This window comes from Gavia stellata, chromosome 9 (genome assembly GCF_030936135.1).
Source record: "Gavia stellata isolate bGavSte3 chromosome 9, bGavSte3.hap2, whole genome shotgun sequence".
Taxonomy (NCBI): Eukaryota; Metazoa; Chordata; class Aves; order Gaviiformes; family Gaviidae; genus Gavia; species Gavia stellata.
Genome location: NC_082602.1, coordinates 37,837,060 through 37,851,686, shown reverse-complemented (window position 1 = coordinate 37,851,686; position 14,627 = coordinate 37,837,060). Strand labels below are relative to the sequence as shown.

General features: G+C 40.5%; 1 protein-coding gene across 1 annotated transcript; it reads right to left on the bottom strand.

Annotated features, from left to right (window-relative positions):
• Nucleotides 1-36: 36 nt before the first annotated feature.
• BCCIP (BRCA2 and CDKN1A interacting protein) lies at nt 37-14,457 on the bottom strand. The gene is made up of 7 exons (XM_059821138.1): nt 14,323-14,457; nt 11,020-11,094; nt 10,254-10,334; nt 9,000-9,095; nt 8,278-8,465; nt 5,482-5,659; nt 37-609 (listed from the first exon to the last, which is right to left on the bottom strand). Exons 1-7 carry the CDS (start codon nt 14,455-14,457, stop codon nt 439-441), a joined length of 924 nt encoding a protein of 307 aa, XP_059677121.1. The 3' UTR covers nt 37-438.
• Nucleotides 14,458-14,627: the final 170 nt, after the last annotated feature.

Genomic DNA, 14,627 nt, shown 5'->3' with positions numbered 1-14,627 from the left:
ATAAATAAAAAGTCTATACAATACACATCCTCATCTTAACCCATGTAATTATTTTGAATTTTTGACATAAATGTATTTAACAGAAGAAACATAGAGAAAAGGCACTTTTCATAACAAAAGGAGTTGCATGCACTGTCTCCTAACAAAAATATACGCTTTAGGTTTGGTTATAAACAGACTGAGCAGATCTTCAAGTTTCCTTGTAACATTGGGTTTTTATTCACTGCTTACTGATGATACCAAAGTATAAGATGATACAATATTTAAAAATATTAATTTGATGGATATTTATAGTTGTACCACCTGCTTGTCTTCTAAGTGTACAGAGGAAGCATTTGAGCAGTACAAAACCATTAACTCAATAGCAGTCTTCCGAAAATATTATGAAATCATAGTTCTGCATGGCTGCTTTATAAAAAAAGGTGTTTATAGGAAAGTTCAGATTGAAAGATAGTCTTTCAGTTTATCCATAATTACATTCATTCCATCAGCTGGAACTATCATAACAGTCCGCAAAGGTTTCATTGGTACATCATCAAAGGACCATCTGCCACCCAAACAGGTGTCACTTTCCTCTTGCACAGAGTAGTTGAACTTCAGAAGGGCTTTCTAAACAACAGAAATAAATGCAATAGAGTTAAAATTTTTAATTAGCATGAAGATAATACATCACCTAAACAAAGTAAAAATCATGACCCTATTATGCACATGCTTATTAAGAAGTTACTTTCTTCCCTCTCAAAAGGTCCACCAAAAAAACCTGCAAGAAACTCTACTATTAAGTGTTTTAAACGATTTGCTTTTCACAGAATTTATATAATTCATAGTAAATTCTAAAACAATTGCTATCATTATAGTTTGGTATCAGAAAAAAGACCTAAGATGGGAAAAAAAACCCCAATGCCCCCTTTATATGCTGTTACTGACCAATAACAGGAATATCAGGCTCTTAATAGACCTTCAACCCTGGAACAAGAGCAAACCACTAGCTGTGTAATTTTGAGAATTAGCAGATCAGCCAAAACCCAAATAAAAGGAATAGCAAGAGAGTGTAGGTAGAATAGAGCCTGCATTAAAGATAACAGCTTGGTGTGGGCAACGTGTGGAAGGCCTGTAGCAATGAATAGGCTCTGCTCTTTTCGTGGCCTGCTCTAAAACTGCTCAGTCCTAAAAATTAACATATCTGTAAGAGTACATGGTACAGTAATCCCGTCTTTCACACTGCCAGTAGATATTAAATATTAAGGGGATAGGCACTAATATGAATCCTGAGCAGAATTTCTAAAAGCTCTTGGAAAGTCTCTAGATGGCTGGAGCCATTGAAAGACATATTTATAAAGGATGCTTCTTCAAATAGGTAGGTGTCCATAATGTGTATTATTTCTTTTCAGTGATATATACTGCATACAGACAGAACAGTCATTTTTTATTAGCTTTCCCAGACAAAATGCCTGATGGATAAGAAAAACTTACCTAACAAATGTTTCCAGTTCCCACACAAGTCAGATTAAGAAGTATGAACTGAACTCCTAAGTAGGAAAACTTCCCTAACCTCTTCCCTTTGTAGGGAAAGTTAAGATCCAGTCTCCTTTTAGGATTGCTATTTACTAACAGTATCTCAAGGTTGTAAATTTAATTTTGGAAGAACCATCAAATTAAGTGAGTGGCTTTGCTCAAGAACAAACAATTTAAGCAACGGAGGCCCTAAACCTTTAATCAATTTCAAGTCTGGTTATAATAGAGCTTTTCTTTTGCTCCCTCAATAACAGAATAAAGTACAGGGAACTGACAAGCGCAAAAAGGCTTCTCTCTGTTTTATATGGCTCCAAGTGTCTGCCTCACTGCATTTAATACTATTTTATGGCAATCTAATTAACATTATGTGTGATCAGGGAGAATATACACTCCAACACTAATTTAACACATATACATTATTAAGTACAGAGACCCACTTAATCTAATATCCTCCATAATGTTTAAAATGAATTTGTTAAAAACACTATAAAGACTGTTAAAACGGAAAGCATGTTCAGTTTTGAGTCTATCCACTTGAGTTGAAAATTACTGCAATTTAGATAAAAGCACACAATTAGTCTTTAAAATGCCACTCAAAATAACAAAACAGGGATAAATACAAAATAGGCCTTCTAGAACATAACACCCATGGACACATGGGCATCACAGGCTTCTCCCCTTCAGTTTTTCAATAACATGTTTACGTAGAGTTCAAGTTCAGTTGGTAAAGATCCTGCGGCAGAAACACAGAAAGAAAATCCCAAACTTGTTCCTGCATAGAGGCTACAACAGTATTCCCTGTAGCTAACAATGAATTCACCCACTTACATTTTTCTTCTTCCCAAGAAATAAAATTACAGCCATATCACAGGCTCTAACAGAGAACGTCATGAATGATTACACACAGGAACCTTTGCCATTAACCACAAGATGCATGTGCAAGTATTTTATCCTGTAGGCAATACCAGAAATGAAAAATAATGGGCTCTTGATAAAGCAATAATATTGTAGAATAATATTTTTAAAGCTTTGGAAAAAGAAAAAAAAAAGACCAATGAAAAATTCTTTGCATTTCAAAGTACATTTTTAATTTAATTTCCTGCCTCTTCCCCTCTCCTGATTTGGCTGGGGACCAGCAGACTTGTGTAGAGGGTTGCCTTAGGAAACAGGAAGTAATATTTTCATCTCAGTACTTTAGCACTTTTTATTAATATACTTGTCCTGAGTAGAATAGAGACAGAAAAGAGAATTGATAGCTACTTGTTTGGATCTTCAAACGTTTTTTTATTCTGAGCAGTTTTTGAAAATAACAGGTATCCAAAAGGAAACGGATAAATCGGCTTTCCATATAATACCAACAACAATGACACAAATGCGGAGCTTTGCATCTGTTAAGTTTCTTAGGAAGAGATCTCAGAGAAATGCATTTAACTGCATTACCAAATCTAACTAAAGCCTAAAGAGCTGTTTTTTCTGACACAGGACGATGTAGGGGCAAGGAAAAGAGATCTGTGTATTTAAGCATTAACATGCACTGCAGATGCTGATCAGGACTCCTAAAAACAGAGACTCCTCTGCATTTTTTTTGAATCTTTATTCTTCTGAGTGCTTAAAGCTGTGACACATGATTAAGTTAAAGCACCCGGTACAACCTGTTGTTTGAGCTGCCACTCTTGAACATCACTTGTGATGTAAATCAGGTTAGCCTGAATCTCACTGACAGATATTCGAGCTAACCTGCACTTCCTGCAGTTCACACACCCACCAGTCTTCCCTGTTCAGCTGACACAGCTATTTAACAGGTCTTTCACATTTCTTATTATTCAGATTAAAGAAGACAACTGCACTGTTCCCCAAACAAAAGGGATTTCAAACTTCTGTAAACTCAGAAGGCCTGGGATGTGCTGCTAAATTCCATATCCAGACTTATTACCATTTGTTCACCCTAAAAATGTGAACATTTCATTCACAGTATTTCAGCAAGTCCGACAATTATTACATTCAATTCAACCTCTTCAGCATTGCTGTATAAGTAAAGAGATGAGGTTTGTTAATTCTCTGAAGCCAAGACACTGCCCTCGAGGCAAAGTAACACCGGATCTTTCTCCTAAAATCTCTGTTTATTTCAGGTACTCTTTGAATTTTTCCATTATCCTCACAGCACCAGAGACCTTATCAGGTAGTAACACTACCATCTTATAGTCAGATTAACTGAGACCTGATACAAATAACATATTAGTAAATTCATGCCAATACAGAGGATTAATTTAATAATTTGGACTTATGGATGGCTGTGGTGGTGCATTCCTTCCCCCCTCCTTTTCCTGAGCCGCTCTACGATCTCAGGAATTCCAGCTAGGCCTTGGGCTTTGCGCAATGAGTTGGGCAGTTAAGCATCCCTCGACCATACTAGGAACTCTTGCATGGCTAAGGTGGGGAGCAGCACTCAGTGTACCAAGCATTCCTGTTACCCAGCTCAAGGTGGGTAGTGAGAATGGGAATAATCAGTCATTCCCTGATAGCCTTGGAACATCCCTTACCTGGACCGTGGCCCGAGTGGAATGGTACCACTGTTACGGGAATTCCAGTAACTTTCCAGTTACTTGCCGATGACTAAAGCCAATCATCTTACGAACCTATAAACAGCGGTCCCAAATGAGACCCTTTCAGCTCTCCTGGACTGCAGCGGGCTGCGACCAGCATCTCCCTCTGAGTGGGCCGCCTCTCAGAGTTTCACAAACTCCCCAGTTTGTGGAATCTGGCGGACCGCCACCAAAAGCTGGCGATGAGACCTGGGCTAAAACCCTCTCCTCCTCGAGGCTCAACCCTGGCCCATTGAGAAACACTGAGATATTTGAAGTGAGTATTTCAGAGAACTCGAGGGGAATTTTTAACAGGTATACCTTTTTATATACATACATATCTATCTTTGTGTCTGTGGGTGTGAATCAATTTGAGTACTCAATAGCAAGTATAATACTATCATTCCAAATCTGTAATCAAGCCACTGTTGTGATTGTAGTAAATTCTATCAACTCACTTTGTAAATGTTAAACTAATCCATGATTAAGTGTTGCTAAGATCTTATGATTTACTTTAAACTGTGAATGAACCTTAGATTGCTGCTAAATACATATAATCCTTTAGCTATAAACCACTGACTGAGTCTGAGACTAGGATTAGATCTAGCCACACCTAGACTCCTCTCTGAGAAGTTTAGAAAGCAAGGGGGTCTACTCTGAACCTCGTGACTCAACGGGAGGGTCTTCCCTACTCTTTGTATCTCTTGCACTAGACATAAACCGTTGTCCAAGTCTGGGGCTAGGAGTGGACCTAGCTGGTCTTCTCTGAACCTCGTGACTCAACGGGAGGATTTCTTTGTGCCTTGTACCCTTCCTTTCCTTTAGACATGAACCGTTGACCAAGTCTGAGACTAAGTCTGGATTCAGCTGCACCTAAACTCCTCTCTGAGAAGTTTAGAAAGCAAGGGGTTCCATTCTGAACCTTGTGGCTCAACAGGAGGGTCGTCTTTACCCTTTTGTTTCTCTGGTCTCTCTGTATAAATCATTCTGATTAAATTCTAATTTGGTTTTCCTTTGTATGTTTTAGTAAGTGATAGAGTGAACCTTGCCATCGAATTCTGTTAAGTCGCATTTTTATAAACTTCTATTAAAATCGCTTTTGCCAATATCCTTGATGGTGATTCTTTAAGCGGCCTAAACCACTCATTCGCAACAATGGCACACCTCTCCAAGGTTCTCTAAATACAAAAGGCGTGGTGTTCAATGCACAAAAATAGGTTGCTTGCTTGTCTCTCAACACTACTCTAAAAAAAGCTGGATTTAATTTAAAAGATATGTGACCATATCTTTTTAAAAGTCCCCATTGAATTTAAGGTGAAACACCTTTTTTGCTAATACGTAAAGAAAAACAAACATTTTAAATTAAAAGAATCACATATGTTACCTCATAAAAGAATTCTTCCTCTGCATTTGCAAACATTAATTCCTCCTTTTGCTGATTTCTCCCTTCCCTCCTCTTCAAATTGCTCTTTGTGGCTTCTGTAAAGGTCTTGCTGATAAGAAGATAGTAGTGGCACTTTCCGCAAGGTTTGTTTGTTCTCTGTGCCTCAGTCAACTCTTTCCTAAAGATAAATAAATGTTTACACATAAAATTTAAAAATACTTGTTTACATATACAATTTAAATCCTCAACAAGTGTATAAGTAAACCTTATAATGTATTAGTATAGAAAGGATATTCATACTGCAGCCTATTCTTCTACGGCTGCCTCAGAAAATAAATTTTGCATATGCATTCCTAGTACTTAGACATACTATTTGCACTTTAAAACAATAAAAATATGGATGTCTTTCCACACCTCACAATATAACCCTTTTTTCCCCAGAATCTTGTTCATGGTAGAGAGTCTGTGAAACGATTCTAAGAGCAACTCTCCTGAAAACACATCACACTACCACTTCCACAAGGAACTGTAACTGAAGAGCCAGAAGATACTCTTGCCCACCCTTGTGTTAAACATGTTGTCACCGCAACACTCCAAAACCTTTAAGACAAAGAAGCTGAGACCTGAATCTGAGTTGTACCAACTGCTCTACTAGTAGTAAACCTCAAAGCCAGGCCTTCAAGCACCTCATTTCTTTCTTTAAAAACCTTCCTGACCTTCCTATCTACATGTTTTCCTTCATATCAAAGTAGTAATTCCTTAAAGGTCTACTTTATTGTTTAAATGAGCCATGCCAGCAGTCAACTTAATCTGACTTCTAATCTCACCTTGCATGAGAGAAAAGAATTAAAAAAAGAAGAAAAAAAAAAATCTTCATTTGATTACTGGAATTCCTTATCTAACACAATTTCCTGGTTCTCCACATGGCACTGTAACAATGTAACACTGTATCTCAGTGGATTCTTTTACTCACTGTCACCCAGCCTATGATTTAAGTCCATGAATTGGTAGAGATCAACCAGCACCTATCCTGCTTCACTCATTTACTTGAAACTAACCAAAACACTGTGTTTGGTTTTCATGGGCCAGAACTCATCCACCTTGTAAGCCTGTCCCTCAAGTCAAATCTTCCATTCCAGAGCCAGACATTAACACATGAGCAGGTACATCCAAGTTGCTCATAATCAACTTGATAATGGGCTTGCCAACGTGATGCCCATCTACAAGAAGGGCCAGAATGAGGATCCAGGGAACTACAGGCCTGTCAGCCTGACGTTGGTGCCGGGGAAGATTATGTCTAGCTGGACTTTAGTAAAGCCTTCAACACTGTCTCCCACAGTATTCTCCTGGAGAAGCTGGCAAATTGTGGCTTAGACAGGTGCACTCTTCGCTGGGTAAAAAACTGCCTGGATGGCCAAGCCCAGAGAGTCGTGGTGAATGGAGAGAAATCCAGCTGGGGGCCAGTCACAAGCAGAGTCCCCCAGGGCTCAGTACTGGGGCTGGTCTTGTTTAATATCTTTATCAACGATCTGGATGAGGGGATTGAGTGCTCCCTCAGCAAGTTTGCAGATGATACCAAGTTGGGCGGGAGTGTTGATCTGCTGGAGGGCAGGAGGGCTCTGCAGAGGGATCTGGACAGGCTGGATCCATGGGCCGAGGCCAATTGGATGAGGTTCAACAAGGCCAAGTGCCGGGTCCTGCACTTGGGTCACAACAACCCCATGCAACGCTCCAGGCGTGGGGACGAGTGGCTGGAAAGCTGCCAGGCGGAAAAGGACCCTGTGGGTGTTGATCGACAGCCGGCTGAATATGAGCCAGCAGTGTGCCCAGGTGGCCAAGAAGGCCAACGGCATCCTGGCTTGTATTAGAAACAGCGTGACCAGCGGGAGTAGGGAGGTGATCGTGCCCCTGTACTCGGCGCTGGTGAGGCCGCACCTCGAATACTGTGTTCAGTTTTGCGCCCCTCACTCCAAGAAGGACACTGAGGTGCTGGAGCGTGTCCAGAGAAGGGCGACGGAGCTAGTGAGGGGTCTGGAGCACAAGTCTGATGAGGAGCAGCTGAGGGAGCTGGGGTTGTTCAGTCTGGAGAAGAGGAGGCTGAGGGGAGACCTTATCGCTCTCTACAATTACCTGAAAGGGGGCTGCAGAGAGGGGGGTGCTGGTCTCTTCTCCCAAGTGACGAGTGACAGGACAAGAGGAAATGGCCTCAAGTTGCATTGAGGGAGCTTTAGACCGGATATTAGGAAAAATTTCTTTACTGAGAGAGTGGTGAAGCATTGGGACAGGCTGCCCAGGGAGGTGGTGGAGTCACCCTCACTGGAGGCGTTCAAGGAACGTGTGGACGTGGCACTGCAGGACATGGTTTAATGGGCATGGTGGGGTTGGGTTGATGGTTGGACTTGATGACCTTACAGGTCTTTTCCAAACTTAGGGATTATGTGATCAGCATGCTATAAAAAGTTCTAATTTTTAAATTTTCCTAGATCAGTATGAAAATTATCTGCAATACAAAAATAAACTACAATAGAGACACAGCTACTTCTGCAATAGAACAGCACATATTCTTAAATTATTTCCTCTACAATATAAAGAGCTTGAAAAGCCTAAAGATATAAAAAAATATTTCAGTATTAACCAAAGAACTTGTATGACATGAAAAGGTTTTTTTCTGTTCATGTCTTACTTATCTATAGTATCACCTGTCTTAACATAGTTCTATATACATAAGATTTCTGAAAAAACATGAAGAAAAAGTACTATTCAACATCACGTCAAAAAAACCCCAAACAAACTTACTGAAGCTGCTGGTGCATGGGCAGAGCAATCTGCGGTGGTACATTAATGAATCTCTCACTTAGTAGAAGACCCACAGGCTTTGTATTGTCATTTAGGAGCTTATTCAGTTGTTCAACTACATGCTGTTCACAGCTCTTCTCACACCGACTTAGAATCAGCTCTTTGATTTGTTCAGCACACTGTGTACCCTAGAATCAAAAGGTACATTTCCTTTACATTATAGAACAATTATTTACACAAGAAAACTTTGAATGTGAACTTTAAGGGAATATTCTACAAGCCTAATGGCAATTTTCTTAAGTGGTCTCTAAAGCACTGTACCATTTCTCTGAAAGTATTTACCAACCCTGAAGCTGAGGGCAAACAAAAGTTCTTAACTGATAGGAACGCAGCTAGGAGCTGCAACACCAGTACACTCAACAGGAAAACTCAAAAGCTGTGAAAGTGAAAAAATGCAAGAGGCCAACAGCTCAGTTACCCTGGAACTACTTATTAGACCTAGTTTTAAGTCCCTGTTCCACTCTTTGCTTTATGATTGGCCTTCAGCAAGTTACACAGGACTAAATCCAAAGGAAAGCTAAGTGATGTGCAGCTTTTAAGACCACAGCCCTCCATGGTGGAATTCAAAATCCTGATCCAGCTGTCTAGCCTTGTTATACAAGACAGAAAAGCAAGACGCATTCTCACTTATTACTGTCTAGATGTTAATGAGGAATACCAACCTTCCTTTCTGTTAAGTTTAAGCAGCTTATAAAACCAAAGACTTCATCATCATCATCATCGTCGTCGTCACTACTATCTTCTGGGACTTCTGCTTGCTGTTTAATGAAAGAAAAAGCAACAACTTATATTGACATTCTATTTCTACTCTCTGAAGCAAGAAATGTTTTTCTTTCCAGCAGACGCTCAGCAGATGACAACCATCTAGGTAATCTGTACAAATACACAACCTACAAATTCTGGTTACAGTTACAAAAGTGCCGCATCATTGAATGTCTCTGTACTTAGAGCCAGCTATACAGAGATCTAGGTCATGTATGTTCTACAGCAGGATCTTTTGAAAGGCACTAAAATTTGATAACTCACATACAATAAGCAGCGTCTCAGTACAAGAGATGGCAATATCTTAAGCAAAACCAATTTTCTTCAGTTTCTAATGTAGGGAAATATACCTACAAAGTCTTAAAAACCATAAAGCAATAGGGCTTTGACAGAGAGTAAAACAAAAAGCTCAACAAAACTCCACAATGAAAAACTTAGGGAAAGAACTGGGGGTCATGCAGTTGTAATATAAGGATCATATGAAACTCGGGTGGAAAAACCGTTGGCACAGGACAAAAAGGGAATGTATAGCAATGATACCATGCTGCATGGTACAACAGCACAACTGTGCCGTGCGGGCAGCTTGTTTGTGTTTGAAAGCAACGTGGCCATGACATCTTGAGAACTATACAGCACTAAACAGTTTCCTTAGCCAGGAGTAACTCATGAACCTCTGCACAGTGCTCCACTGCTGTAGCAGAAGTTGTTCGGGACTCATTTTGGGATCCTTTCCTATGCCTAAAGAACTCTGCAGAAAAGGAGAGTGCATGTGGGATATTTTTAGTCTATATCTCTGTACATCCTGAGAATGTAGGGAAATCACAAGGTCCTATTTCTCATGGAGATGGTAACAAATTTCTCCACAGCATTAACAGCATTATTACTCTACTACTCCAAAATTCAGAGAGAAAAGCCTTCCATATGTAAAAAGAAACCAACAAAAACAAAGAAACCAACTAAAACAATCAACCAAATTCCTTGTTTGGTTGAAAGCAGGCATGGAAAATTTCAGCTTCTACAGAAGAATTATTCTCAAAGCAAAAAATCAAGAAAGTATACAAATTACAAAGACAGGATCCCCTTCTGAAAGCCTGTTACGTCACTTCAACATAAAAAGTATCATACTTCATTTACAAACATAAATTCTGTCTTACCTTGATAATACTTCCAATATGATTCTGTTGTATTAATATATCAGTTAATTCAGCAGTGTTAACAGGAGCTTTTAGAAACAACTGCAAAATAAGAAACAAGTATTAAGAAGTTTTAGGGCTGATGATACATCATGGCCCACTTAGTAGAAAATAAAGTCAGTAATTTCTCTAACTTGTTATGCAACACACTGTTCCTTTTTTAATTTCCAATTAGTGACTGAGTTTATTTCAATTCCTTCAGTATAATACTGTAAAGGCTAAAAATCAGCTTCTTAAAGCGCTTGCTCCTCGACCCTCCACAAGCTGGCACTTTGCATACCTGGTATCCTTTTGAGTTTCGTATGATCGGAATGCTTGCTGAGCATAGGTTTACAACAGAAACAGACCAAAGATGACTGGAAGCTGCCACTTTGAACAGACACATTATTTGTTTGTCTGTTTTTTTAAGGGTTGTAATTTACTAAAAAAACCCTCCAGGAAGCTGACTGATGTTGAACAAAGTTTTCTGGGCTGCAACTAACTCAATGAAGATGAAAAGATTATACACACTGTAGAAGAACAGCCCTATAGTTCATTGGGTAAAGTTCTTGAAACCATGGTTTAGGAGACACATGTTCACTGTGGCTGTAATTATTTAATTTCCATGAGCTGAAGCACAGCAAAACTAAGAATCAATACAGATAATATGAACTGATGACTTTGCATAACTCTTTAGATATTATTTATTAATGGACGTATCAACCAAGCTAACAAGAAGTCGAAGTACCTGTTGTAGTAATTTCTTTATCCCATTATAGTCATTGTCTGATATGGAATGTGCTTCAAATTCAATATTCACTTCCTATGAAGAAGTAAAATAGAGAATATCAAACATACTTGGCAAAAAGCTATATCAAAACAAAGCTAAACTAAAAGAAACTTGAAGAAAAGCAATGGCCAATATCAGAAATGGAACTTACTTCCATATTTCAGTAATCTCAGCAATTGTTACAGTTTTCATTTCTTCTGTAATCTTTAGAGAGCATCTGTGAAAGTAACTTTTTAAAACTAACTTAAAAATTGTTTTGTGAACAAACCTTTAATGCTTTGTTCCTGCAATCTGGTTCACACAATTATGTTTACTGTAGCCACGTAGACTCCTGCTGTAGAAAGGCTTGATCCAGACAGTTAAACTCTTAAAACTGCAGGATTGGAGTGTAATGCCTTGGCTAAATATGACGTTTAAATAATTACATCCAAAACCATACTTCTTCTATTTCCTCAAATCCTAATGGTATCATTAACCCCACTCTGGAAGTCCGCTCCGTAGGCACACGATGAGACCCAGTCTCAGAATGTGAACTCCTGCTTCTCCTTCCAGAACAAATGCTGTGTGCCTACCAAACGTTTTCACTGGTACTCTATATTAACAGTACTGCCTGCCAAGGTTGCCTTGCCTACCTATTCTTCTGTGAACTACTGTTCAAGAGCATCCAAATTGACTTTGCCTTTTAATTGTCAGTTTGGATTCCACTTTCTGAACAGTCTAAACAACTGACCCTTACTTTTGTCACCAATTAAGACTCTTAAGTCCCTCCAATCCCATATCGAGGTCATGGTCTTTATTGTCCACTGGGAGAACAGCGTTAAAGGCCTGTTTACAATGTAGAAAACAGGTATACAACCACTTTGGGAGGGGGGTGTGTGTAATAAAAAATCAGGAGACATGCTCAGATGTTCTGCAGTCCAGTAAAGCACGAAGCTCTATAGAGGTAACTGAGAGCACATTATTTACTTGAGAAGCTACCCATATAAGAAAACAGACTATATCTTTGGTGTATACAGCATGCACTCCTGCCATCCAGGAAAATTCAAAGATCTCATTAACTGATTAATCTGGTAATTCTGAACAAAACACAATTTACAGTGGTTCTGAATGCTGTGCAAATCACAGCCATAAAATTGATGTAAATCACAGGAGCACTAGATGTTCTAACACTGGTTTTGTGTCATGGCTTTTCCACTACCCAAAATAACAACCTGGTATGAGAGAGTTCACAAACCCTCCATCTTTCAACTATTTAAAAAAAAAAAGGGGGGGGGGGGGGGCGCAAATAAATACTCAACATACATTTTGGTGTGTCCTGTCTTGTTACTGTGCACTTAATTCTCTTCCCCTTGCACTGCATCCAAAGCAAAGCAAGAGCCCACAGAGCAAGCTGTTATACACAACAATACTCTGCTATGTACAACAATACAGCAGCAAGCAAAGTTCCTTCTCAGCAAGCAGGTCCCACTTGGTGATCACATTGCTGTTCTCAGATTGACAGAACTAACACATGCTCCTTCGTATGAAGAAAATATCTGCAGAAACAAAGAGACTGTCCGTTTTCCACCTGAAGTGGCAAAGTTTGGCAAAAATAAAAATGCTGAGAATTACAGAGAAACAAATACCCTTTAAGTACATGACTGTACAATTTTCTAAGTTTGTACAGTTATAAATGTTCAGTACATTTCTTTAATATTAGCAATGCACACCTTGAGGCCTTATACAAGAATTGAGGGAAACAATACAACTTTATATCAAGACTTCCAAATTGAAACAGAGGTAATAGTGATATATCATCCTCAAAAGCTGGACTACTAAATTAAAATAAACATTATAGTGCAAATTTTATCCAGTGCACAAACAATTGCAAATAAAACACAGCAGTGCACAGCAGTGCAGGATGCACAGAAACCATCCTCAAAATCCCTGTCACTGAAGACTCAAGACACTTCATCTACAAGCACCACAACAAAAACCACTGTCCTACCTACATTATGCAGGAATGCAGAGCACTTTAAGAAAAAAAAAAAAAGAATTATTGCCATTAGCTTTAATTCCATAGTGCCTAGACACTACTGCAACATCTTGTATCAGTTTACAAACACTGAACAGTACACAAAGTACTAGCAGTGCTAGTCAGAAACTTCATATGTTAGCTCAAACTAAGTACCCATTTAACGTGGCACACATTTCTAGCAAACGGTAAATGTGCTTTTCCATCATGTTAGTATGACTGCTAATACAATTAAACCGACACTTTTTATCATGACACAGTTTTTAAAAAAGGTAAGGTTTGTTTTTTTTGTTTGCTAACATAAGCTAACTGAACCCTCACCTAAGAAAAAGGAAAATTATTAAAGTGAAATCCTAGTGAAGACCATCAAGTTAGCAAAACATTTAATTTGAAATGTACTGAATTAAAACCCACAAATACTTCTACTCTTTGACTCTTTTAAGCCTTGTGAAAATGACAGATTGCCTTATCATCCAAAGATTTTCATAGGAGTTTGAAGTCAGTGCATATCTCTTTCTTTCCTAGAAAGACGGACATCCCCCCCAGCAGTGCTGTGTTTCACAACGAAATGCATTTTCACATATGTCCTGATGCAGATATATACATAGAGAGAGCGAGCTCAGAAAATAAATTAACATGATTTCCTGGAGGCCTGGCATTTTTTCTTCTTCTTGTTCCCCGCCCCCTGCCCGCTTTCTTTTTGTATAAGAAAATTAAAACGAATATTCTGTGTTGAAAACATTATTTTCATGTGGCTGCCTCCAGTCCCTCTCAAGCAGGGACAGCTAGGGCCAAGTCTGTACAACTGACTGCGGCCTCGGGGATTTCAACATGAAAAAAAGAAGAAAACAAAAAAATTAAGACTCTCAACAACTGAATACACTTTTACATCACCGATTACCGACATACACTAACGTGTCACCTACGCTTTACCACAGGAACTGGAGCCCACAGCTCCACGCTGGGCCCCCACCCGCGGGTGCCTCGCAAGGGGCTTCAGAGGGGGAGAGCCCCCCTCCCTAACAGCTCCCAGTCACGGCTTCGTCAGCCCGGCTGCTTATTTCTATCGTTTTACAACTTATTTTAGTTACAGGGACTCAAGAAAGGAGGGGAAGGCCCCGGGGCACGGGAATGGCCGTGAGCGCGGGGCACCGAGGGCCCGTGAGGGGAGGGCAGGCGCGGGCGCAGGCCCCGCGCGCCGCCTGAAGGCCGCGAGCGCCGGGAGGGGCCCCGCTCCCCCCGCTCACCTCATCGATCCTCTGCTCCTCCGCCTCCTCCTCAGAGTCCGACTCCGGCTCCGAGCCCGACTCCGGCTCCGAGCCGCTCTCCCCGGCCGGGGGCTGGGGCTGGGCCCGGGCCCGCCGCTTGGCCGGCGTGGCCATGCTGCCGCGGCGCGCAGGCGCTCCGCAGCCGGAAGGCCGCGGCGGAGGGAGCGGGCGCGGTGCCCGCTCGGGGCTCGGCTGCCGGCCCTGCGCGCAGGAGAGCGGGCGCTGTCCTGCTGCTTCCCGCGGGGCCGGGATCCTCGGCAGGGCCCGGGGGAGGGCCGTGGTCC

Excerpts from the sequence above, each read along its gene's own strand:
- BCCIP (XM_059821138.1), bottom strand. The coding sequence starts at position 14,457 with ATGGCCACGCCGGCCAAGCGGCGGGCCCGGGCCCAGCCCCAGCCCCCG. Across the intron at positions 11,095-14,322 it reads AGGAGCAGAGGATCGATGAG|GAAGTGAATATTGAATTTGA; the intron begins GTGAGCGGGGGG and ends ACTTCTTCATAG. Across the intron at positions 9,096-10,253 it reads ATATTGGAAGTATTATCAAG|CAAGCAGAAGTCCCAGAAGA; the intron begins GTAAGACAGAAT and ends TTCATTAAACAG.